At 40.6% G+C, this 26,873-nt stretch overlaps 1 protein-coding gene across 2 annotated transcripts; it reads left to right on the top strand.

Moving 5' to 3' along the window:
- The first annotated feature begins 230 nt into the window (after nt 1-230).
- On the top strand, nt 231-24,903 carry nectin3b (nectin cell adhesion molecule 3b). 2 transcript variants are annotated; one of them, XM_031320102.2, is made up of 8 exons: nt 231-445; nt 8,018-8,365; nt 9,334-9,633; nt 10,933-11,050; nt 11,454-11,605; nt 21,960-22,104; nt 23,856-23,958; nt 24,396-24,903. In XM_031320102.2, the coding sequence occupies exons 1-8, from the start codon at nt 367-369 to the stop codon at nt 24,567-24,569; spliced, it is 1,419 nt and encodes a 472-aa protein (XP_031175962.1). In that variant the 5' UTR covers nt 231-366; the 3' UTR covers nt 24,570-24,903. The 2 variants fall into 2 exon arrangements, with proteins under 2 accessions (XP_031175962.1, XP_031175961.1); XM_031320101.2 differs by lacking the exons at nt 21,960-22,104; nt 23,856-23,958; nt 24,396-24,903 and adding an exon at nt 14,396-18,839 and having other exon boundaries at nt 232-445.
- Nucleotides 24,904-26,873: the final 1,970 nt, after the last annotated feature.

Genomic DNA, 26,873 nt, shown 5'->3' with positions numbered 1-26,873 from the left:
CCTTAATGGCAGCGGTAAAACCATGTAGGCTTCGATGTATTTGCCCTGAGGAACCTTCAAAGACAGCCGTGAATAAAGTGATTTGATCAATCAATTGTATGTCGAGTTATCAACAGAGATGACGTAATGTGTATACTAATGGATCATTCCTCCAGGGGGATGTTGCTGTAAGATCTCGACAAAATGACCGTTAACTTCCATTGTCAGGTGAGCTCCCGGTCTCCCCGCTCCGTGCTGTGTAGATGGTACAGTCCACATGCAGTTCGGAGTTGTTGCTGAGGAGGTTCCACTGTTCAGCACATACCGTTAAATTGGCATGCAGCCTACGCTTGGGTCCTGTAGCAGGAGACTGCACTGATTTTGAAAATGTTACCGTCTTATCACCGGAGTTACCTTGGACAGCAGGGCAGGGTCGCTTTATTTCACCTTTTGTGCAGTATTACAGGTGAGTCAGGAATTTTGTATGGTAGCTAGTTGTATTTGTTCTATTAAACAGAAGTTTTGGGAAAGAGCCGACTGTCTAATCTTGCAGAAATCTCAGCGAAAGAGTCGGCAAAACTAGCTACCACCGTGTGCTTTACGTGTGGGGCATTTGAAGTTGCAAGTTTAGCAAGTTAAGCAGGTGTCATTTAAAGACCAAAGGAAACTTGGTTACAAGTTCACTTCAACGCTTCGGAGTGACTAGCTAACCATCGCCACCGCCGCGGATGATGGTGCGACCCGAGGCTGCCATAGAAACAGTCCATAGAAACCGCCGAGGAGGCGACAGGCAGTAATATTCAGTTGTCTATACCCAACCTACACTTGGGTCATTGCAGATTCAGTGGCAGCCATATTAGCTCCAGAAACATTTGCTATTAAAGCATTAGAGGAAACCATCCTAAATGTCAGTACTTCTCAGCTCGGGATGAGGGTCAGCCACCATGTGCCTACAGTGAAGCCAGAAACTCATTATGGTTTAATCAAGGGGTGAGCAATTCACTAACTCCACCATGAAACACGCCAACTTTGTGCCTAGTGCTGTAACGTTAGTGCTACTGCTGTATTACAACTCTAAAAGCAAGGATACTACAATTGAGCTCTAACTCTGTCTCCAAACTCTCCCCTATGTTACTTTCAAGTTAACACATGCGTTAAAAAGAAACCAGTGAAAATGTATGACTGAATGTGCCACCACAAAGATCAAATATTACCCTAATAGTTAAGTAAGTATTTTGAATATACAAGTATAATGAAAAGCTTTTATTAAGTGTGACGCACACAACCAGGCTAAAGACTCCCTGAACAAAATACCTTGTTTGGGAAAATGAAATTCACACCAAATGTAAAACTTTGCTTTCCATTGCCCAATGAAAAATAAGCGGTTGTATTGCCAGGATGCTTGTGTACCCAGCACTATACAATTGCTTTATGTTGTAGTGGGCTTCTCTTGCCACTTGACAGTGGGCTGAGAAGAGAAGCTCTGGGCTACTATACTAGGACTGAACCCATGGACGGATCCGTACTCTTTTGTTAAAGACTTGATGTGAGACACGAGCAGAGTGACCCAGACACCCACTGTTACATTAGTAATGTACTGCATGTTCTGTCATGTTACCAGGATCCCAAAGTCCATTCCTACAGACGTTTACTTCCTTCAGAGAGTTCAAGTTAAGGAGCAGAGACAGGTGCCCATTTGTCTGCCTTCTGTTTAAGTCTGCTGCACATTTCAATGAGGAGTTTGACCTTGTGCTTGTTTTTAAAATGCAGAATAGATACACACACCCTCACGGCTAATACATGTCTTAACCTTAAAGAGGAACAAACAAGCTTTTCAAATCAAAATAAGCTTAGCTGACAGATGCACACATATCTTCAGCTTCCAAAGTTGTTATTTTAGCAAACAATTTCCTGCTTACACATCCAGCGCACTTGGACAACTAGGGATGCAAATTTCTTTTATCGATAGTCGGCTGCCTTAACAAGGAATTATTGATTAATCATTAATAATGTATGAAATTCAATGGATGTTTTTCCATTTTAAAAAAAAAAAAAAAAAAAAAAAAAACAGTTTAACCACTGACCTATGTTCGACGCAAAATCAGAGTAGGCTATCGTTCCATTAGGAGTTTAAAAAAACAAGTAAACGCCAAGTTACTTAGGGTCTGGATAGTCCACACAGCATTTCAGGATGGAAGAAAAACTGCTCTGGTTTATTGGCATTTCTTTAAACCAATCACAATCGTCTTGGGGTGCCGTGCAACAGAGAACTCAGATTGGACAGATAGTCTAGCTAGCTGTCTGGATTTACCCTGCAGAGATCTGAGGAGCAGTTAACCATAGTCCTCAAAAGTTGGCCGGAGTTTAAAATGACAACACAAAGAAAGCGGAAGGTAACAGACATCTGGCCGAAAAGAGTGACATCCGGCGGAATTTCCGGTGGCACGGTAGCAATCCCCAAAAAAAAGTGGAACGTCGTGGATATAGACTACTTGAATGATAAACTAAAGAACACAAAATAATGACTTCATTTAAAATTGCGGAGCTCCTGTCTGCAGACCTGATGTACAGGATGGAGTGATGTATCGTTGTTGATTTAGTTGGAAGCATGTGTAATTGGAGTCCTGCTGTCTGAAACTTGGCTCTCAACCTGCGTTTACCGAGCAGCTGCTTCTTTTCAAGATGCCAGTTTAGCGTGAGCATGAGCCATAGATAGCTAAACCGCACAGCCACCAAGCAACAACAATTTTTACAACTTTCTGCTTCAGAGTTCATCAACAGGACTGCCTTAGTGAGCAGAGCAACAGTTTACAGTTTGCGTGCCCCTTCAGGGGGGTCACCAAACACACATGTAACTCAGTCTCATTTAAAGGTCCAGTGTGTAACGTGTTCAGTTGTTCATTATCAAAATCTGTGTTGTCTGTTCACAAACTTGTCCTTTTTCATGAATATTTACCACCACCATCAATTCCAAGTATTCCTTTTGGCTTGAAATTTGACATTTGCATTCGCATGAACTGGGGTAGACGCTCCATATTCATACGCCATCTTGAAATACGTTAGCCGGTAAGGAACATACAGGACATACTGCTCCGCCTTTCGCGTTTTCGCTGTCACATGATAAACTCACAGGTGCTGCTAATGCTGCTAATGGGTATCGTAGCTTCCTGGCCCAAAACTGTATGTAAATGCCTGTATTCAACTGTTGGAGTACTTTTTGTTCTCAAGCGGCAAGTTTGAAGAAGGAAACATGGAGGACCACACATATTCAAAATCCAAATTTCAGGAACAGGAGTCTTCTTCTTCGCCCAGAAAAAGAAAAAAACATATTGAAAAGAGCAAGAGACCGGCTTTTTGAAGCATGAAGGCTACCGTAGCTGTAATACGTACTTTGAACTGCGTGGTGCGAGAGAGTTGATTGTGATATATGATCTCAACGCTAGATGGGAGAAATTCCTACACATTGGATCTTTAAGGAAGAGGCTTTACCCAGTGGCCCAACCACATGCTACAGCAAATCAAATACACCTTTTCGGAGTTCCTCGTTTTCTGCATTATTGGTTAATATATATATATATTTCGAATCGGTTAAATTATTAACAGTGATTAGTCGTCATTAACATCCTTTGGAGCAACGCCAGCATCTAGCATTTGGATGTTTCACAGGGGTTGATGAGAACAGCTCAGATTAAAACATTTATAAATGTGCTTGCCTTGAAACAATAGACAAACTGTTAGCTAGCACAGGCTGAAAAGCTGGTACTAATTCTTCATAATATTATCAATATGTGTGATTTGTTTACAATCATTAAATTTGATGGTAATATCAAAAATAATGCAGATTCAAGGCCTAACTAACATTTTAAAAACACTACCATAAAACACTTCATGTAGTAGAAATGATTAGTGTGCCTACTCGTTGGCATTACTGCCTTCTGCAGTCGACTAGAAATGCAGATTGCATATCCCTTGTTCATATATGCGCCTTGTGTGTAGCTCGATCGAGCTAAAAAGTTGATTTGAAGGTCTGATAAGTCAGACTATCAAATGCTCATACATCCCTTTTCTGTCCTGCTCTGTAAAGCTGGCTCTGCCACTGCCACCCTAACACCATCACCATTTATGTTCTGCTTTTCACTTTTAACAAGACATGCTGCCCTCTGGCAAGACACACATATTAATACAGTTGCTGCCACATAAGTGGTGCATGTGAAGGTAATATTGACTAAAGTGAGAACGAGCAGCAGAATGTCCCCAGGGAGCAATGTGTCCTTGATGCCAGGATATCGTGTGTGTGTGTGTGTGTGTGTGTGTGTGTGTGTGTGTGTGTGTGTGTGTAAAGTAGCTGCTGTCTTTAAGGATTGTAAGGACTTAAAGACGTTTCTTTCTTTGTCTCTGAAAGAAGAAGAGTGAAAACATTCGTATTGCTATGTCAAGATAGGCTGCATATAACATCAAATAGACTTTGCCCTTATTCTCATCACTTTTTTATTCTGAGTTGGAGAAAACGAGGGCACGCTTATGTAAGGTTGTCGTCATGTCACCAATAAAAATTTAATAGAGTCCCTATACCTCTCCCATTTCATATGCAGTGCAGGGAAAATGCAGTTTTTTTTTATTTTTGCCATCCAGCCTTATCATGACAAATGCATAAGCCAGAAAATCGGTTTACAACTTGATGGAGTGGCTCACTTACAGTAAATTGTACAGTAGTAGTAGTAAAGTTCCTCGTAGCCACTTTAAGGAAGGAAAGCCTCCATATCTTTTAGCATGGCTGTTTAACTGGTGGCTCAAGGTGTAGCCTTGTTTTAGTTTGGTTTGACAGAGACTTGCTTCAGATGGCAGCCAACACAGCTCTGCAAGCAATGATGAACTCCCAGTAATATTTAGGTGAAAACTTTGCTATTTTGTAGTGCAGACAATGACTAATTTATGTGTAATACTTTGAAGAAATATGATGCAACAGTTTGAAAAACATTTGCCAACAGAATAACAAAGTTTTTTTTAAGCCCAATAGTTGTTTTTTTTAACCCTGATTTCTTACTTAAATATCTGATTCATATTTAATGATTTAAAAGGGTAACTTCTGTATTTTTTCAACCCTATTTTCCTATGTTTTAGTGTCTAGGAGACTGATCGGAGCAACAGTTTATGAAATTGTTCCAGTACTAAACAAGACCGCTGCAGTCGGCAGCGACGAAACAAGCTGCAATGAAACATTAATGCAATTGCGCACCTTTAATTTACGTCCACTAAAAGTGCTTGTTTTGCTGACATGCTTAGATTATAATTATAATTGTCTGACAACATTATGGAAAGGATCCCTGCAGAGGTTGACCTTTTTGTTAAAAAGTAAGATCATTTTGGTTTAAAATGAAACGGCCCCTGAAATCGCTATTTTTGAACTGTATTGGATTCACCAGTGGAAATGACAGGGTATCACTGCTTAGCAAGCTTGACTCGAATTTTGGATTAAAGGATAGCTTCACATTTGTTCAGGTCTGTCTTAAAACAATAATCAGGTGTTCGTACACATTTAAACAGTTTTTCCTTGCTGTAATCTTGGGCAATTAAAAGATCCCTTCCTACCATGATTTCAATAGGCGTGATGGGAGACAAAATCCACAGTTCTTGTTTTGTGCAAAAATACACTCAAGTTGACACAGTCTGAGCCAAATCAAGTGGGTATCATCCAAAGTTGCAGTCTTTTAAGTACAGAATACCTACTTTGTGTTTCCTCTGTGACACTGTGAAATTGGCCAGTGGCACTGTGAAACACAGAGGGAATTCTGTACTAAAAGGCCTGCAACTTTGGATGATGCCCACTTGATTTGGCTAACTCAGACTGCTAAACTCTCATATCAGTTTCAGCTAAAGTTTGGAATGCATTTTTGCACAGAATGACGACTGTGGAGTTTGTCCCGATCACGTGTGTGTCAATGCATAGCCCTAAATAGCACATCAAATCAGAAATAGTGCATCCACAATCCACAGCTAAACATCCCCCCCACTGTTGCACTAATATCTGCTGCCCTTCCTCTGCATGAGGGATAAGGTGACTCATTATACCTGCTCAATAACAAAAAAATATGCAATCAAAATTTGATATGCACAATTTAACTTTTGGCTTATATTTTAGATATTTATTTACAGCCCCATCTGGGCCAACATATACAATGTTTTAAAAAATGCTGTGTCAATCATTACATATTTTCCTTTAGTCATTATCCTAATAACTTACCTTTTTTTAAATAACCTATAACCTGAGAATTAAACATAAGGGAAAAATACAAACTGTCAAATAAGTACAGCGTCCTCAGAAATTAGTCATTTGTACGTCATACTTTAGGGGTAGGGACATTTTCTTCTCCAGTACTAATATTTGAGGATATGGCCTTTGAGAGGGAGATTGGCCAGAAAGAGGGCTGTTTTTGGCAAAACAACAATAGAATTTTTGGAGTCAGTTGCCAAGCAGCGCAGAAGGTTTTGATTTATGATGATGTCTTCCTGCTGGCAGCTTGTTGCAATTAGTGATCTGGTTGAGGGCTTTGGCAGTCGAGCAGTGCTATACTGTATTGTCTTTTCTAAATCAGTAATGTGATTCCACAGTTTTTTGTTTGCTGGAATCCTGGTGATACATTTCCTCTCACTTGTTTCATACGTGACTTTGCTCTCGCCTCTCCTCACTCACAGCCCTCTTTTTCCTCTCTCAGCGATGATGTCATTTGTCGTGTATGCATATCTCTTCCCATTTTTTCTGCCGGTCTCGGTCTGTTCTCTTCTCTTCATATCCCTTTGACTTTCCTCAACATGACGTTGAGCTCTCTGCTTTTGAGACATGCCACATTTCTGACAAGTACCGGTGACTGAGTGCATAGGGTAGTTATATTTGGACAAAGGACATATAGACAGCCTGCTTTTAATTCCTGAATTCAGGTCAGCAGAAGGAAAGATGTAGAGATGAAACAAATTCATCAATGGATCACTCAGTCAGCTGTGTCTTATTTGTTGAAAAGCCCAACGCCTGCTGTGGTCGTATCAAGCTTTGATTCCAGTCTGATACCCACAGATGTCAGATGGTGAACTTTGTTTTAATGACTGACGTCAGATGTAACATTGAAAATACTCTTCACTCACTGATGCTATCATGGTGTTCTTGATTTGGCACTCAGTATAAGATTGATGACTCGTCCCCCTCTCATAATCCCATCTGACATTTTTTTTATTGGCAAATCTGTGCTATTGAGTAGGATAAAGCAATGTATTTATTGTCAACCTGAAAAGGGAATTGTCTGCCATGTCCATTACAAGCAATGTTTTTCCTCATAGATTCATTTTTTGATTATTTTTGGATTCAATAGATCGTTAAGTCTATGAAACGTCAAAGTTCTGACACAAGTTCTAGGAGCTCAAAGTGACTTTAGACTGTGACTTTAGCTGTGTTTAGTCCGACCACACCAAAACCCAAACATTTTAAAGATTTAAAGATTAAAGAAGCTGCAACAATTAGTCGATAATCGGTTAGTGGATCAGCAACAATTTTGATAATGAAATTACCATTTAAGTCATCTTCAATAACAAATGCTAAAAATGCACTAATTCCAGAGTTTGAACTGAATACTCTATAATCTATAAGTGTTGCCATTTTTGCTTGATTAAACGACTGCAATAATTAGCCTAATTGATCGTCAAATTTATTGCTTGATTCATTTTTTTCATAGATCGACTTATTGTTTCAGTTCAAATTTCAGTTCATATGTCCATACAAGGTGAGATTTATTCACTTGTGTAATTTATAAAAAGTACTGGTTTTTGTTTCAAAACCCTTTCCATTTGCAAGAATAAAAGTAGGACTAGCAATTATCTAGATTCTCATTTTTTTAAAGGTCTCAAGATAGCTAATAATTCAACAGTAAGCGTTGTAAGTGCTTTTAACTCCAACAGTTTTTTTTAAATAAATGGTGTTATATTATCCAAACCTGTTTGCAAATGAACATGATTGTATGTGGTTAAAGTCTTGTGTTTGTGTCTCTGGCAGGTGTTTGGGGCAGTCAGGTGTTGGTGCCTCAGAGGGTGAATGCTGTGCTGGGGAAGAATGTGACATTAGAGTGCAGAGTGGAGGTGGGCACAAACCTTACTCTTACTCAGAGTTCCTGGGAGCGCCGTCTGCCTTCAGGCTCTGTCACAGTGGCTGTCTACAACCCACGGTATGGCATCTCTATCCCTCCAGAGTTTATTCATCGCTTGTATTTTCGCTCACCTTCCTCGCATGATGCCACCATTGTCCTGGGAAACGTAGGCTTTGCTGACGTCGGGATCTATACCTGTAAAGTTGCCACATTTCCTCTAGGAAACACTCAAGCCTCCACTACTGTCAATGTACTCGGTAAGTATGTATATTTGCACGCATGTGTGTTCTTCTATGTAACAAGTCTTGTAGGTAATGTCAAGTACAGCTGAAACAATTAGTCAGTTAATCGATTACGTGATTGGAGTATTTATCAAATCTATATAAACTATGGATATTTGCTGGGGTTAAGTCTGCTTTGACAGTAACTTAATATTTTAAAACCTACATCTACCAGAATGCATTGCGCCGCACCGCACCGGACCAACAAACACATCCGCTGGTGGTTGATGAATGCGAGCTCATCAAGCTCGTCCGTAGTTTAGTGCACTAAAATATGTTTCTGAAAAGATTTTACGCGAGAAATAGGCTATAAAGTAACAGTATATGGATTTATATTTAGGATCAATGGAAGTACATTTCCAGGATAAAGCCTGACATATGGCGCTTGGCTGGCGCGCCGGATGTTCCGCTGTCTGTGTTTTGCCATTCTCAAAATCCCTTTGCTACGGGAAACGACAACAAACTTCGAGCTAGGAAGCTAGATGTTGAAAATTTGGATTGTGCAACAAGATTCAATTTTAAGAACCAAGCAGACGATTGTAAAGATGTACAAAGAATATGTTTACGGCATTTACTCACTAACTGGGACATTTTGGGACCGATGTGAGAGGATTGCTTTAGACGAAGCAATACAGCGATACACTGGTAAGAGCAAATTACATTTAACCATGTATCCAGCTAATTTAAATGGCTCACGTTACTGTACTGTAAACACTTAAATTAATTAAATATTGTATGTGGCGTTTTCCTTTGCGGTCTGCAAATGTTGCAGAGGCACTATCTCAGCATCCAGAACTTAACGCCGCTTGCGTGCGTGTGTGATGTAAACCTTTCAAACACTGCGATTAACTTAGTACAATAACCTCAGAAGGGTCTTAAAAAAAACTGTGTGTGATAACTCTTTTTTTTTTTCTCCTTTCCTTTGCTCCATCTCTGAATCACAGTGGAGCCGAAAGTCTACGTGTCTGCAGGTTCAATGGCCCTGATCGACGGTGGCAATGATACTGTGGTGGCCACCTGTATTGCTGAGCGGGCCCGGCCTCCTGCTGAGGTGTCCTGGGAGTCCAACCTTTTTGGCCAGTCAGAAGTGCAGCTATTTGACGAAGCCAACGGCACAACCAGCACACAAGTGAGCTACCTCTGGCAGCCCACACGTCACGTCCAGGGCCACACACTCACCTGTGTGGTCCGCCACCCGGCTCTGCAGAGTGACTTCAGGATCCCCTACCAGCTCAATGTGCAGTGTGGGTGTCTTATGAGTGGCTATTTGGGTTAACCTATGAAGAGCTGAAAGAGGGCCTTATAGTAAATATGTTGATTTCTATTGATTCTGTCCTGCTGTAAGACTTATTAGGGTATTTTTTAAGGCCAGAATAAACTTGCAGGCCTAACCTGAGTAGATTAAAGGATGCAGTAGAGTCTACATTATAAAATGAGGGAATCTTTTAGGCCCAAGTGAAGGCTCCCATCTGTCAATTGAAGGGGGACAAGTATTGAGTTCCTTTTACTTTCCACAGTTAAACACTGTATTGAGTACAGGCGGATAATCTTAAAAGTATTTGATTTCCAACAGTAGTTAGTTGATGATGCTTGGCCTTGTCAGTGTTGAAGTTTGATTTATTTAAAGCACTTCAACAACAATTCACTTTTGAAAACAGCTGAATTGACAGAGATCAAAATCAAGGACGATCCATGCAGGTTCCTTACAGGTATTAATTATGGTTTAAGAGAGGCTGTCCTTGGTGTTTTCCTTGAATTTTCTGTATCTCTTTCTTTCTTTTTCTATTTCAGCACATGTCTGTGTGTGCCCCTAAACTGTCAAAAGTGAAAATGTCTTCTGTCAGTAAGCCGCCATAGATGTTAGAGCACGTCTGGACTTTGTGGGGCACTAATAGGTGTCTGCGGAGCAGCTGCAAATAGACTGGTGAAAGGGGTGAAATTACCCCCTTGAATTTTTGTTCAACTGATGCATTTAACTGATAGTGGCTACAAAGGCTTTTATGTTTTATTCAATGTATGATACAGCAGAAAAGAAACCAAAGAATAGCAAACATTATGCTGAAAAAAACATGAAAACTGGACCCCCAGTTGGGGAATGGTGTTGAAGATTTTGTTTAAAATTGCAAAAACCATTATAAAATGGCAAGTCATGACTCTCTGTACACTGTACTTTGTTTTCATAGATTACGAAACACCTTAATGCATATTTGAAGGACACAGGCTCATGTCTCGAGGCCATGACTGACCTCAGACTCCTTATAATGCTCCACACAAACCATGCAAACGGTCACCTTGCATATGTTTGCTAATGTAAAAAACAGAGTCTATGCTAGAACTATCAATACAACACAGCAGAAATATTTTAAATGTATGAAAATTGACCTTGGTGTATACCATGTACCTTGTTATGGTAAAACACAGAGCCAAAATGGTCAGCCTGTGCAGTTGTACACTGTTTTCTAAGGTTGTTTGTTAAGATTCTGGCCAGGTTTTAGTGATATCTAAATTGGTTGAGTTTTTTCCCTCTCTCTCTCTCTTTGTAGTTGCTCCTGATATCTCTGTTGTGGGCTATGATGGAGACTGGTATGTAGGTCGGGAAAATGTGCAAATGACGTGCAAAGCCAACGCAAACCCACCGGCTAATCACTTCAGATGGATCAGGTGGGTGTATCTGTGTGGATGACATTTTTCTTTTCGCTTATGAGTTGACCCAACAGGCCAAAAACGTTTTCCCAAAAATATTAGATTAAGTATTAAGACTAATTATTTCAATCTTTAGCAAAGGATCTACCCAAAACACTGAGTTGTAGCTTGTTGCCAGCTCAGTAAACCTAAAATGCCGTTTTTAGACTTCTGTAGGCTAAATCGAAGATTAGCAACTGAAGGGTAATGTTAGCTTCACTTTTCAAATATTTTCAAATATCTTTTACTCATCCAAAACCTTCAAATCATCATGTATCATATATTATACATAAAATGTCACATGTGCATGGTTACATAACAGCATAGTTGTTGTAGGTGTGTCTTTGTGTGTCTAAATGTTTGTGTCTCTTGTGCATCATAGATTGGACAGTGAAATGCCAGAAGGGGTGGAAATAATGAACAGCACTTTGCTCTTCCTGCGTCCCCTCCAGCGGAATGACTCTGGAGTTTACAGGTGTGAGGTTGCCAATGACATCAACCTCCGCAGTCGGGATGTGCGCATTCTCATACAAGGTGAGCTGAGTTTAAACACCGGAACACAGCTGATTCCTATTGCCCTCTCCTCCCTTAGGAAGCCCTGTGCGTGCACGGACGTCATAGAGGGTATCACTGCCTGTGACATTGTCCTTCAAGCTGAAATGTAACACTGTATCACTCTCACCCATTCTGTACTGACAGTCCAAGCATTTACCCATGGTTAAGTGTGTTGGCACTGATAATATTTGACCTTTACATTAAGTCTTAATTGCATGGTAATTAGCCTTGATTAACATTAGGTCTCCAGATGTTCAAAAGGGGAGTTTCTGAGCCAAACAGCTGCAAATATTTAAGACCTCTTTAGAGTGCAGTGTACTGCTTCTGCTCTGTCCTCTTGGCTTGGCATCTAAGTGTCTCACTGTTGTGTATGATAAGCATGTTCCTCTGGTTTCACAAAATCTGTTTTGTCGGTGGAAGCTCTCTTCCTGAATGAAGTTCTGATTATGATGTGATTTTCTTTTACATCTCTCTCGCTTCCTTTCTGTGTTTCTTTTATTTCTGCATGTGTCATGCAGTAAGAGGCAAAAGCCTGCAGCCTTACTGTGAGATGATGTCCCAGATTCATAAAACATTAACTACTTCTTTTCAACTCCTATTTATTATTTATCATCCATATTTCATTTTCCTTTGAGAGAACCTGTACGGGTGTGCAGAAGCTTACACATGTTGGTGTACTCTTTGTTGTATGTGTTGCTGTTCGTGTGCTCACATGTGTCAGTTCACTGCCTCTGCATGGAGTTGTACGATTCATATACTTAGAGCCTACAAACCTGCGGGTTCATGTCATCTCTCCGATGTGAATCTTTTCCTCACATCTGGCCTGGCACAGAGTTTAAAGTGGCAGAGCAATTTTTGCAGCACCATTAAAGCTTTTAGACTCAGATTCTTTCCATTACTCTAGCTCGGTCTGATTATGGCTTTTGGCTTTTCTGTTTTGTGGGCCTCTCCCTATTCCAGTTCAAGTTTGGGGTACTAATGATGGCATGGTGAAATAGTGGCAGTGCATCATTATACTTGCATAATAGGTTTTTAGATCTTTAAGCTTTTCATTTAAGCCACTGGTAATTTTTAAGGCAGTTGTTTGTTGTGTCCAGCCTAAACAAAAAGCCAACTAAACTGCAGTGACTTCCACAAAGGTAATATTAATCACGACTGTTGTGAGAGAGGGGTTTCTAGTCTCTTGGTCACCCCATGAGTGTAGATAAGAATAAATATAAAAATATATATTTTCAACCAATTTCCTTTTTATTTGAACATAGGCCCAATATGTCAGTCTTATCTCCTAGAAGTCCATCTGCATACTCTGACCCCAGGACCCTGGCCACAAGGTTGAGAAACTCTTGTTTAAGGGGGTTTTAGTCACCCAAAAATTATTAATTTGATTTATATTGGAATTTATTTCCTGACAGTCGCACAAATCAGGGAGTTTAAGGGAGTTAGGTAAACAGCCTAAAACTCCTCTGACAACAATGAAATGAAATGAATTACTCACCTGTTACAAAGCTGCGCTCATTAAGTCTTACAGGTGGTGGTGTTTAAAAACATCCCTGGTCGTTGCTATAATACACTTGAAACTAAATTAACATACTGGGTGAGGCAAAGTCACCTACTGAGCCAAGTAATCGTAAATATGGCATACCACCAAGGGAATACTCTCCTAAAATACCAGTTTGAAATGAACAAGAATTGTGCATCTGTAACCAGGCTTGACGCCACGACTAGCAACTAGCTGCTGTTTGAAGCCTCTGTAGGTCGGAAAAACTGTAGCCTTCATCTACAATACTGTAAGTGATTATAATAGCAGAGAAGCCAACAGCAAACATACAGACTGAAGGAGTACTGTAGAATTTAAATCAAAGCATTTTTTGGTTGTTCCCTCCATGTTAGGCTCCTGTTGTAATTACCCAGAAATTCATTCAAGTTCCTTTGTTTCTGTTACTTGTGTACAATATACTCCATTAAGTAGTCTTTGATTTCTTCAGTAGCTTTTGTTTGCCCTTCCTCAGCCTAAACATTTCCAGAGATATATTTGTCTTTCAAGTATATCCATGCCAAGTAAAGAAAACTGACTGTAAAATGGTGCCTAAATTCCTGAAACTGTACTCAAATAAGATTTAGTTAGCAAGAAACACAAATGCGAATGCAGAACAGTCTGTAAAATATTTGTATTACATAGGTAATTGTTAAATCATTGAACTGATGACAACGTGGCCTGCTTTGACCAGAGAATATATATACATTTTGTAAAGATTTAAATGGGAAGTGATTACTTATTTGAGCCATTTCATCTGTAAGTACTGAACTGTGACTAGTGGGATTTGGTCTTGAGAGAATATTGGATACTACTATGGTGTAGTGACAATTTAAAAAAAACCTTGCCAGGGATGTAGTGCAGTATTTTGTAATTGTGGTCTTTATTTTAATGGAAGCACTGTTTAGACCCTACTAATGACATACTTTCTCAGTTGCCCATTATCTAATATGTCAATTATGTCAGCCCATTATACCAAATAGATGTGTATGTTTTACTTACAAATCATTATTTAATAAATGAAAACTGCAACCTCAAGCTTTGAGGAATTGGCAATGCAAACCTGAGGCTGCTGCAAGTATGTGCTCCATAGTTTAGTATGTGTGGTAGTTTAGTTGATGTTTTAGTCAACCTATCGCTACTTAGTAAAATGCTGATGTAGTTGGCAATGACATTCTCTGCTCATCTCTCCCCTCCACCCTCTACTCCCCTCTCACACTCCTTCCCTCCATTAGATCCTCCCACCATGCCTTCCACCATAACTGCTCCTGTCCTAACTGGCTCTGCCTCCTCCACCTTAGTCGATGATAAGGGACATGTTCTTCTCAGCTCCCCCACACTTGAAGCCCTACCTGAGAGTAATCTTGGTTCCATAGTGGGTGGGGCTGTGGGCGGGGCTTTATTCCTGCTACTGCTGCTGTCTCTGGTTGGCGTGTGTTACCTACGGAAACAGCAAACCTTCCATGGCAACTACTACACCAAGCAGTACCTGGGCCCCAATGACCTCCAGAAAGCCTCCACGCAGCATGAGCTCCACCCTACCAAAGCTGGCAGCAGCTCCCACCATCAGGACCACGACCGAGAGGAGTGGGGCGACCGCCAGCTCAAACTTGAGCGTGACCGTCGTCACCTTAGCAACTACAACGGAGAGTATCCCTCTAATGGCTACACTAGGGCAATGAGGGAGAGCAGTCACCACAGCCATCAGCAGAATCACCATTGTGAACACGCACAGTATTCTAGTCCACAGCAGGCCAGATGTGCTAGATACCCTCATTCACCTAAACCACAGGGAAACGGCTCCCCCTACCTCTCAGATGACTGCTACGATAGCGGGCCCGAGGGTGACTATGTTTCTCACAAAGACGGGTCTGTCATCTCACGTAGGGAGTGGTACGTTTGACAAGCTACCTGGTCCTCCCGGAGCAGAGATACGACAGAAATCAGAAGGTTTCATTTATCAAATTAGGAACAAACGCATCATTTCTCTTTTGTACGCACATGCACACTTCTACTAATCTCAATTCTGTAGTTCCCTGGTTTTGTTCAAGCGTCCTGGTCGACACTTGAGACATGATGTTTCTGTTCTCGATGTAGAAAGACTGTGGACTGCACAGCTACTTTGACAGTCAACATCTACATGCCTACGGAAGTCGGCATGTCACTAGTTTGTGTGTGTAGAGACTAACTAAAGATCATGATGTATGTGCTGTCTCTGCCTTACTGCACAGACTGCCAATGTATTTAGCATCACTAATGTCTTTCAGTTGAGTTGAAGCGCTAGAGGCTCACAGGTCACATATGGTTGTCGTAGAAGAAGGCTTTTTTGTTTCTACCAAATGAGCCCTCTCAGGCTATGTGACACTTGCTGACATTGTATTTGTATGTGTTATGGCCTACACTGGTTTTGTTTAAAAGACCTCTGACCTCTCAATACGATGGCTGATATTCAAGAATGGTACAAACCCCATGACGGAAAGTAAATCCATTAAATTCAGAGGGTTACAGGTCCTTTTTCCAAATATCAGTAGGACACAGTAGAGGCATGTAGGCTAATTTAAAAAAAAAGGAATTATCCCACTTTGAAGTCAGAATAACTTCATGACTGATCTCTCTACACTGATTCATAGTCATAAAATGTGTTGCACTGCCTTTTGCAAAACTTTATAATGGACGACCACATCATTTGTTTTCTACTAAAAATGTATACCTGTTATGTAACTTACAATGATGGGAGCCTTTTGCGCTTGAGAACTTGACCACCGACGTCCGAATAATGTCCTTTAACACTGATTGCTTAGAGTGGGAACCTTCAGAGCATTTCTGCTGTATGACCTTGGCTCATCTTTTGTTCCCAGGAGGGAGGAAGGACTAGAAGGGATGTCTGTATGAGTGAGGCACCAGCAATGTATCACTTGCACAGCAACAGACTGGGTTTATCAAAGAGTCAAGCCTCGATATGCAAATTTGCTACAAAAGTCTGCAAGTTAGATAAGCTGGAATAATATTACTTCTGTTAACGTTTGTGTGATTTATTGATTTTTGGGAAGAGTTTCAAGTTGGTTGTCCTCTTGATGTAGCCACAAACACATTCTACCGTTGTCTACCAGATGGTAATGGATGTGTTTGAGAGTTTGCACTCTGGCACTAACCCAGGCCTCTTAGAAATTCAAGAGTGCTATCAGCAGGGATATTGTTGAAAGCAGGCTACTGTATGGCAGCCACCATACGCTGGCCTCCTAGTCACAGTATTTTGTTATACAAAGAACTCATTCAAAAGTGCAGCCAGTACACCCGATGTACTAATTTTACTCCTCCTAGAAAAAGACATGGCTGTGTCACAATCTGAGGCATCAAGGCTTATTGTTGCATATCCATGTGTGCAACTGCACACTAATCATGTTCACCAGTTGTCGTCTTTTTTTTTAAGCATTTATTATAACTACCAGTATTATGACAGTAAAATATACATTATGTAGACAAATCAGGTCATCTGTGATGGATGTGCTGTCACTGTCGCCTGTGGTTATCAAAGCCGCAGCACAGTGCTTACTCGCCAGATGTGACAGACAATATTTTGTTGCACTGATCATTAAAGCGTTCATTCATAATTATCCTTTGAATATCTATAAAACACTTTTTTCTCAAATTAATTTCTGGCTAGGTTTACAATTGAATCTGTATTCATATGTAACCAGCCACATTTTATTGCTAATCAAGACTCTAAAACGTTACAGGACTTACCAAGTACTGTGATTGAACTGAGGAATTTACATGTCCGTGTCATTGGGCTGTGGCCCCAATAGTTTAGGTGTTGGATAAAGCTACTTTAGATTTAAAGATAAATTTCAGTTTTTGTACATGATCAAATACACACAGATACAATCTTTTGGCACACGCACCTATTTACCAAACAGCATGGAGGAGATCTAACAATTTCTTTCATGTACACTAGTGTTTGTGATTACATGCCAACTTTAGTGGTATGGCCACCTATACAATATGCTGCAAGATGCCAAATATTTGTTGAACTTGTATGTATAAATATGATGACAGTCACACATAAGTATTGCTGACTATCTAACAACTGATTATAAGCTTATATAAAATGTATCACTGTTGTATGCAGGGTCTTGTAGCCTGAAATAGAAGTGAAAAGATGCTTTAGGCCACTTTAATATTACAGTAACAGTTGTCAAAATGGGAATTAGTTATATTGTTATGAACCCTCACTACTTTTTTGTCAGTGTGAATTTTGTGCAGTGAATAGGCTGCAATTCTCATAGTGAGATTTAATAATGTGCCACTGTAACTTGCAAACAGAGAAAATGACCCCCATACTGCAGTTTGTGTTGTTTCAACTGTTGTTTCAAACGATGTGCAGTACATCATTCTAATAAGTACCTTAAGTTTTTAGTTCACTCGCAATTACATTAATATAATTCCTCAATTACCACTAGTGGTGTACAGAAAGTTTTGGTATCTGTTGCCTAATACACTCTGGATATTCTACAGAACACACTATTTCTTGAAAAACATCACCCAAAGAAACCCAAAGTGTTTCTGGAAAATGTCTTTAATGCAATGTGTCAACAAAATTTCCATCCACCTTTTTATTGTTTTGAAGTGGATGTAATGAAATCTGTGTAAATTTGAAAAACCTGGGTTAATCTTAAACTATCTGCATTATTACATACCGCTTCATGCAGTGAAAACATGTGTTTCTTAGTCATTTGGGTGAACTGACCCTTTAATAGGAGTGCCCAAACTGAATTGTACAGGTGGCAATTTGTGAACCAGAAAACCTCATTTAGATTGCTGAATTAAAAGTACGGTTTTGGTGCTGGGCGTTCTGCTGATGCCTATTCTTTCTGCCTTTCTGGTCACTTTCACATAAATGCAAAGAATAACAGGAAGCACGGCAGCCTAACCCCTTCTTGTGTTTGCTTCTATGCACTAAGACGGAAATTCCACTAATCAATATAAACATTTTGCTTGACTCGTCAGTTTGCATCCTGGATTAATGAAGTTCTTTTGTACTGTGACATTTTGTATAAAGATCAGTCATCAATATATTTACCTTGAGAAATGTCCTTCACTTTGGGTTGAGAAATACAACTAGTGCCTTAGATACATAGAAAAAAATGTTAGTGTTTTTTCATTATTGTTTACTTATGGATCTAAAAACCTGTTTTGTTGCTCTGTGAGATTTATTTGTTGCCTTTTTTGTTTTCTGCATACTGTGTGTCAGGAGGACTCTGTAGTGCCATATTATACATACTTTTCTGCCCCTGTTATCATGACCATTAATGACGCAGTATATTTGCAAACCTAGAGGCATTAAAACACACACAAACAAAAGACAAAGCTTGAATGAATTTTGATGTGGAATTAGTTAGAGCAGTTCTACTTCACAAGTACTGTATCTGTCAGGGGTTTATGGTTTCTGTAGAATCACTGTTGTTCAAAGAGGTGAAGAATTAACTTCAGTCTCACATTATCAATGAAAAGCACCTTGTGGTCATGTTTTTTTGTTTGTGTATATATACAGAAGAAAATGTAAGTTTCTGGAAGGAAAAAAAATAATATTTATGTCAGTGACAACAGTGAAGCATTATTTTGTCAATCTTTTTGAGATACTTTCATAGTTCAATAAAGCACCTTAGCACCTGTGAGTTATTTCCTCTGGAGATTTTTTGAGCTTGCCATTACTCACACTGCTCACTCTGTCTCTTTGTGTTACTATAAATGACATCATCTCTAGCTCCCTAATGCTGCATACCCCCCCCCCCTCCCGCCACCCCAACCCAGTGCGCACATGTGGGATGCCGCACATGATGTAATTCCTCACTTCACCACATCTTCATTACTCTTTAGTAGCTAAGAATGCTGTAATATTGAGCCGTTCCCCTCCACTGGCATTTCCACTGTGAGGGGAGACCCAGCACCTCCTCTGCTCTCTCTGCGCCCTCTTCACTAGTCCTAGCTTGCTTTGTTTCAGGGCAGAAAGGCCCTCACTCTCCCCTACAGCTTACCTCCTTTGTGAATCCCCCACCCCCCCACCCCCTGTGTCTTTCTCCCGTTGTCTGCCAGCTGGTAAAATTAAACGCTGAGTGTTTACGTCTGGCCCAAAGTCCCCACTCACCAGCCCATTGACTGTCCCCATAGCAACAAGCTCATCGGAGCTCCTGATGGAGGCTGTCTTCCTACAAGCTCTACCTGGCCACAGAAAGCAGAGGGAGATAGATGTGGGGGGGGGGGAGGCTGCATGAAGCTGAGAGTTTAACTGTGCTGCTGTGAAAAGCAGAGCCAGAAAAAGAGAATTAGCTGCTGGAATTGAAAATGGCCTATTTGCCCCGCTGCACCACAGAGAGCTCCTCTGTCTATAAGGACATATCACGCTGATGTCACCTTGACACTGTTAAGGTTGGACTCCAGGTCCTCAAGACCACACTTTACCTAAAAATGTTTTTGTTTTTTTTCAGCTGACCTCTGCCTTCTGTAGATCTTATCATGGTCACAGCAGTTGTTGTCATTCTGACCTTGAAACAGGGCATCCTCAGTGTAAAAATCCATGGTGGAGCTTACAAAAGAGGAGCAGCTCGGTAGTAGTAATGATGTCAGCCAGCAGTGGTTGAATTAGTTTGAGACACTCGTGTAGAAGATCAGTGGGTTTGCTTTTTGCCTGCAAGACAACAGTTTCCAAGGATACTTTTCACAACACACAAAGGAGTGAGCAAACGTCTAAGGCAGCGTAGAGGGATGCAGCACTGACGCTTGTGTAAGAGAGACTTTGATATTAACTCTCTGGCAGAGGTGGGATCAAATTGTCACCAGCATTGAGCTGAAAATATTGAGATAGATATCAGAGAGGAAAATGACACACCACCTACTGCTTTAACCTTCCTTTTCCGCTATTACACCAGCATCTGCTCCCTGCAGGGTCTGTTGTCTGGGCAACATGACCCTTGACCCTGCTGTAAAGGTTTAAGGATGGGGGGTTTGTCTTGCCATCACTCGCTCCCTTAACTTCTCTTCATGCCACCGAGGTGTGCTGTGTTTAATTTATGATGATCCCGTCTGCTACGCTGACCTCGCCGAGTACCAGCATGCACTTTTCCTAGCTTCACAGTGTGTGCGTCTGTGTGTCTTTGTGATAAAGTGTTGAAGTTGGAGAGACAGAAAGAGCCTTACACTGGAGCCAGATCCCAGTGTGGGGACAGTTGATCCACCACTTATCCCAGCCTCTCCAGAATGGATGATATTTGAACCAATGAAATGTTTAAATGGGAGAAAAACCTTTTAAACAGAAACAGAACCTACATGAATATAGTCAAGCCTATAATTCTTCCACATGAATTCCTGTATGAATAAACCTTTTGAGCTCCCGAGCTGCTCTATGCATTGTGGGTTTAAAGTACTTTTTTTTTTATTCCTCGTCACATGAATGTCTGCGAAAATGTCTGTCACCAGGCATTAAAGCAGGCAGCTTGATGAACTGCATTTTTAAAGGCTTTTAGATCAACTCAAGAGGCTCTTGTCATAGTTCAGCAACCATCACAGGTAATCGAACGGTTATTAACTGTTAGAGGACAGCATGAAGGGAGAAGAGGGGAGAGGGGGAGGGGGATACAAGGAGGAAGAAGTGGCTTTCAGGGATGAGCTCAGAAGTCCCAGCTTGTTCAATCTGCATCATAATTGATCTGTTATTTAGGATTCTCATCTCAGCACGTTATTGATTTCTTTTTCCACCTCAACAGCTAAATCAACTGGAATTGACCATTACACACTATGCTTTTTTTCCACCCCTGTCACCTTTTGTCCTTCATTTCCTTCAGTGTCCCACAATCACAATTTTACACATTACCGCTGATTGGCCAAAACTTGCTGCTCCGTGGGTTTAATGCATCGTAATCACAATTAATCCTAATCCTCTCAGTGGACAGCATGGAGCGCATGCAAGCATATGGTCAAACAAAGCTTATTCGGCAGACATTACAACAGCAACTAGAACTCGACACACACAAAAGACAGGACAGACCATGGAGGATGGAGGTGAACATGTAAAGTGAATTAGAAAGCTGACTGATCAACCCCAATATATCCAGGCATAGCGAACGCTCAGGTTCATGCAAGGTTGCAAAATAATTATTAGACAAGTTGACAACATGTCGACTTGTCTGTTGCTATTCCAACTAACAGAAACCTAAATAATTCCAATAACAACCAAGTTTATAATTCAATGTGTTCCTTTTCTTTTGGCATCTGCATACGTGCATCCCCCTCCTTTCCTCTCCAGAGCAACAAGGAGGACAGTCCTTGAGGACAGAAGACACATAGTGACACTCAGTTGTACTCCTCAGAACAAACTGCGCTCTAGTTAAGAAAACTCTTATATGTTGCAGGTTTAACATTTAAAAATGCACACACTCAAAACAAAGCTACAAAATTAACAACATCAACTGTAACTTGCCTGCTGTGTAGGGTAAGTGTCAAACTTGCAGAAGCTTTTACTTTGCTTGACTGCAGATGGTGACATTGATAGAGTGTCATCTGCAAGTCAAAACTGATGTTGGTTACTCTCCATGCCTCTAGGTGGGGGTCTGAAACTGGTTGCACTATGGTTCTGCAAATGGATTATACTGGCCGGGCCTGCTTAAAGTACTTCTGACAGTGTCAGAAAACAAATATTCTATGACTGTTTACACAAAACCTTCTCATTTGCAGCAGTCTTTGACTGTCTGTTGAACTTCCTCATGTAGATTTTATTGTGTTTGTGCTCTCTCTACTCTGTCTCAGACCAGTCTCAAGTGAAGAGGTCAAACTCCATCGTTGTGGCCGGAGCTGTGATGGGCGCAGTCCTCGCTCTCTTCCTCATCGCTGTCTTCCTCATCGTGATCATCACCGCTCGCAAGGCCCCGCCACCAGTTTTTGCTGACAAAGTGTACGTCCGTCAAATAATTCATGCTGCAGAAACATGCTCGTCTGGTTAATTAATGACATAATACCTTACTGAGGTTGACTGAAGCCCATCAGAGAGTTCAGGGAAGTGCTCCTTATTCCTGTGGAGAGCGCTGCAGCGGTGCGCACCCTGGAGCAGGGAGGCTGCAGGACAAGGTTGAGGGGTGGCAGATAATTGCTGTCTTGGCAGAAAGCCCTTGTCCTGTTTTGTTCAGTCTGTTCCTATAGTGCACCAGCACTCATGTTAATGTAAGAGCTAAGAAGAATAACTTTGAGGTTGAATTATTTACAGAAGGAGCTGGGTCACACGCCGCCAGAGTCCTTTGACTGACAATAAATGCTTTATGTGTGTGTGTGTGTGTGTGTGTGTGTGTGTGTGTGTGTGTGTGTGTGGGTGGGTGGGTGGGTGGGTGGGTGCGTGCCTGCGTGTGTTTGGCGTGTATGTGTTTTGCCTATCTCTGTTGTCTATCTGTATAACTGTGATTAACTGCTTCTATCTAGCATTTATAGCAAAACAAAGGTGTAGTTTAAAATACTGCTGACCAACCAACTACCCCGAGCTACATGCAAATCATTATTATGAACCTGTGGACCATATCTGCAAGGTTGCAAGTTGATCCCCCTCATCCATCCCTGTTAGTGTGTCATTGAGCATGCTCACTCCAGGGAAAAACAGTTACACGCATCAAGCATGTCCCAAGGAAGAAAGCTACTGTCGCTGCTGAATAAATGTCATTCCTGTAGCATTTAACTCAGGGTTCCAAATCCTTCCATAATACAAATTTCATGTCAATTGCAAATAAGTCAATGATGTATGAAAAACAAACAGACTAATTGGATCTACAACTTGCAGCTTGTAATTGGGAAGTACAAAGCGTAGAGTTGATAATCCAAAAATGTTTATACATGGATTATTATTGTTCCAGTTAAAGGATTATGGATTACTTTTTCTTGGCTATGATATTCTCTTTCTGAAATCTCATATTTTCTCTCATTGTCCTTAAAGTACACAGTCAACCTATAAGCAATGGCATTTGTTTTTTATTCCAAACATATAAACAACAAACAAACATATAAAAAAAAATTTCATTCTAATTTCAGTGACAGTGTACACCTCTGACTGAGTTTCAACCTGACTGATTATGTGACAGTGATAATAGGCCACCTTCAGACACTGCTGACTGGCAGAAAACAGCATGATCTAAGGGGGGAGTACTTTGTGCATGGGTGTGGGCCATGCATCAGCACACTGACAGGACGGTGTATCTAGCCGCGTGTTGGTCTGCGGTCAATGCCACGACAAACTTAGCATCTTAAGTGTGACCGTGGCTGGAAGTCCCAGTCCCAGTTCCTCTCCTTTGATCACACATGGATGTGAGTGCAGGACAGCATGTCACTGAACCGGAATCGCTTACTGTTTCCCACCCCAAGTATGAAAGAGAAGAGCAGCCTCAATCAATTGTCTGTCATGACATCATTTTATGAATGGCCAAGGTCAGTTTCTAGGTTTCAATTTAGTTGTGGAGGGGGATTTCAATCAATGAGAAAACTCCACACTCCGCCCAGCTTTCTGTTATGAATTTGTAATTCAGGGTTATTTTCTGAGACAAAAATCACTAAACTGGTGGTTGTATGCTGCTTCTTTTTAATGACACAGTTTACTCTTTCAGGTGTCTGTCAGTTCTGGAAAAATAAAATCTCTCTTTTGTCATTTCTTTTTCTCTTTCTCTGAAGGATTGACCTTCCTCCGACACACAAGCCGCCTCCTCCCTACTCTGAGAGAGCACCGGCTGTTCCCCTGGGTGTCCATGCGTCACAAGTGGCCTGGCTCTGTCAGGTAAACCCCAATCCCTTTTTATAACCACTTTAATATCATGTCAGTACATTTCATCTGAATCATCACGTATTTATCACTTCACCACAAAGATTAACACTTGGTGAGCTGATGATGAGCGCTGAGTCACAACAGGAAGTAATAACAACCTAGATACTGGCCAGCATCATTTTCTGTGTTGAATAAGCAGTAGGCCTAATGGCTGTACTCATTTAATATGTAGCAGTAATAGTTTAATTTTTAATTTGAGTGCTCAGCTCAACTCAAGCTTTCATAAGCCTGTACTTTTTTGAGTCACACCCAGAAAGAAAACTTTTCCAGTTTCTCCTTACACTTAGCGTGGCTCTCTGACTCTCTGACATGAGAAATCATGAGAAGATAAAACTACTGTGTGTCATGAAAGAGCAGTCACACTATCTTTGATGATTTGTAACCAGCAGACTCGCAGGGCAGACCGCAGTCACGAGCTGACTGACAGACAGCACCCACTAACAACAAGGCCAGGACCACGGGCAACGCAAAGCCCCGCCCAGCAACTCTCCCGCCTGCAGTGGGTGTGTCATCAGAGTGGGACAGACCGGGTGTACATCAACCACCGTGAACACTATGTGTGACAGACATCCTGAACACAGTCCACCAAGCACCTGTCATTCACTCAAGTGTACAGGCTTCACCTGATTCACTGAGCCATCAATCCAGAGGAGGGAACAGCTGGCAGCCTTAGAGGGCAACAGCTCTTCCATTTTACATCGTTAAATGTCTTTTGTCTCTAAGGAGTAGTTTTGTTTTGGGAAATACACTTATTCTTTTTTGCTGAGAGTTAGATGAGATGATTGATACCCCTCTTGCGTCTGTCTGTAAAATATGGAGCTACAGCTTAGCTTAGCACAAAGACTAGCTCCGTCCAAACGTTACAACAGTATCATAGTTGCATCTCTAAAACCTGGAGTCACTGCTGGTTGCCTAGGAACCTCACAGTGATGACATGACTCCTGACACCTGTCCAAGAAATAGTTCAAACCCCCCGTAAAATCACAAATTGTGTTTTTACAATTCAGTTTATTTGACCTTTGGACAGAGCCAGACTAGCTGTTTCCCCTTGCTTCCAGCCTTTGTGCTAAGCTAACTGCCTGCTGGCTCTAGCTTCATATTTACTGTACAGACATTAAAGTGGTATCAACCTTCTTATTTAACTCTCTGCAAAAAAGTTAATAAGTGCATTTCCCAAAATCTCGAACTATTCCTTCAATTCTTTTTTATTTTTATATTTCTGTATCTATCAGTATATAGTGTTTTATATCACTTAGGATACCAAAAAGATGCTTTAGAAATCACATCTGCCCCCTAATCAGCGTGTGCACTATACTGTACATGAGTAGAAAACAGCTGAGGGTCATAGTTATCTACCGAAATCCAAACACTGTTTTCCTTTTTCTTTTTTATCAGAGAGGGTACCACAAAGCATAAATCACAGACTCATTCTCAGGCATATCACCATGAAGGGATTAATTAAGGTATTTCAGTCCCAGTTCTGTAATTTGCTGTAATGTTATAACACAATGCTTTTTGGCAGCATAAACTGTATAATTTGTAAATGTGTAAACGTTGGCTCTGTCACTCAGTGTAATAATGTAGAGTTGTAACCTCCTACTAATCAGGGAAACAGTAATCTGAGACATTACTGATGTCATTACCTTTTAAATATACTGTAGAAAAATAATGCACTTGTTATGTGTGAAATATTCAGAATATTTTGTTGGCAAGGAGTCAGCGCTGCAACAGATTCACTGTTTGTCAAAGTTGAAGTGGATTACATACTTCATATTGTCTGACTTTTATCTGGAGAACTATTTGAAGTGCCATAATGACATTTTCGGAGTATTCCCTCTAAGTATATAGTATGCTGTAGTTTTTTTATTAAAATGCTTTTTAATTAAAATGCGTACGATTTGCACCAGTGACATGATGCTGTGGCAACAGTAGATTAAAAGTCATGTGTTCTCCCCTATGGTTCTCCCTCTGTATAGAATCAGACAGCTCTACATGATGGTGTTCATTAACCTTCTGAAAGTAAATGGGCTGAGAGATGGAAGCTCTGAGTCACTACATGTGGAAACAAGAGAAGAAGTCCTTGAAGATTTCAGACAAAGAGAGAGAGAGAGTTTGAATTAAGGTGTGGAGGGCTTCTGAGGTACATTCATCGCAAGGTCACAGTCACATTTCATCCTCTGGCATTGTCAAAGCAGGGAGAAAGGCTGTTTGTATTACCAGGATAAACATTTGGATAGATGATGCAGTCTATTGATGGTTAACATGTTTTTCAGGATTGATTGATTTCTGTAGATCAGTCAATGATCAGTGGGTTTCTCCATTCTCTCGTGAAGGGGCGTATGCTGACACTTTCCAAGAGCAACACCTAGTGGTCAAACATGTCAGTGCAACCTCTGGTGGTGATTGTATTACCATCACTGAATATATATATATATATATATATATATATATATATATATATATATATATATATATATATATATAGTAAATATGACACTTGGCCCCTCTCTGTCCATGAGTAAGTCACTGTATTTGATTAAAAATATAATGTAATGTGTCTAGATTTTAGGGTGGAGGAGATATTAAGTCACCGTTGGATCATTCATAATAATTAAGACAAGCCTAAGGAAGTTTTGTAAATGAAAAACCATCTTTTACATTGACTAGATGATGTCTGTCACACTGGACTGCAGGTTTAATGGGAAGTGTAACTGTCAGCTGGCAGTCCCGAAAAAATCACTCTGTCTGGGAATAATTTCTCTGTTAAGGTAACTTTTAAAAAAAAAATTGTAAATTACGATTAAAGATTATAAACTATAAAATATGATTTAAAAGACAATAAATATGCATGTATTGTGCAGCCATGG

Source organism: Sander lucioperca, chromosome 13, assembly GCF_008315115.2.
Source record: "Sander lucioperca isolate FBNREF2018 chromosome 13, SLUC_FBN_1.2, whole genome shotgun sequence".
NCBI classification, from domain to species: Eukaryota; Metazoa; Chordata; class Actinopteri; order Perciformes; family Percidae; genus Sander; species Sander lucioperca.
Note: the sequence above shows the minus strand (reverse complement) of the source record. Positions and strands in the feature narration are given on the sequence as shown.

Excerpts from the sequence above, each read along its gene's own strand:
- nectin3b (XM_031320101.2), top strand. The coding sequence starts at position 367 with ATGTTACCGTCTTATCACCGGAGTTACCTTGGACAGCAGGGCAGGGTC. Across the intron at positions 8,366-9,333 it reads CACTACTGTCAATGTACTCG|TGGAGCCGAAAGTCTACGTG; the intron begins GTAAGTATGTAT and ends TCTGAATCACAG. Across the intron at positions 11,051-11,453 it reads AATCACTTCAGATGGATCAG|ATTGGACAGTGAAATGCCAG; the intron begins GTGGGTGTATCT and ends TGTGCATCATAG.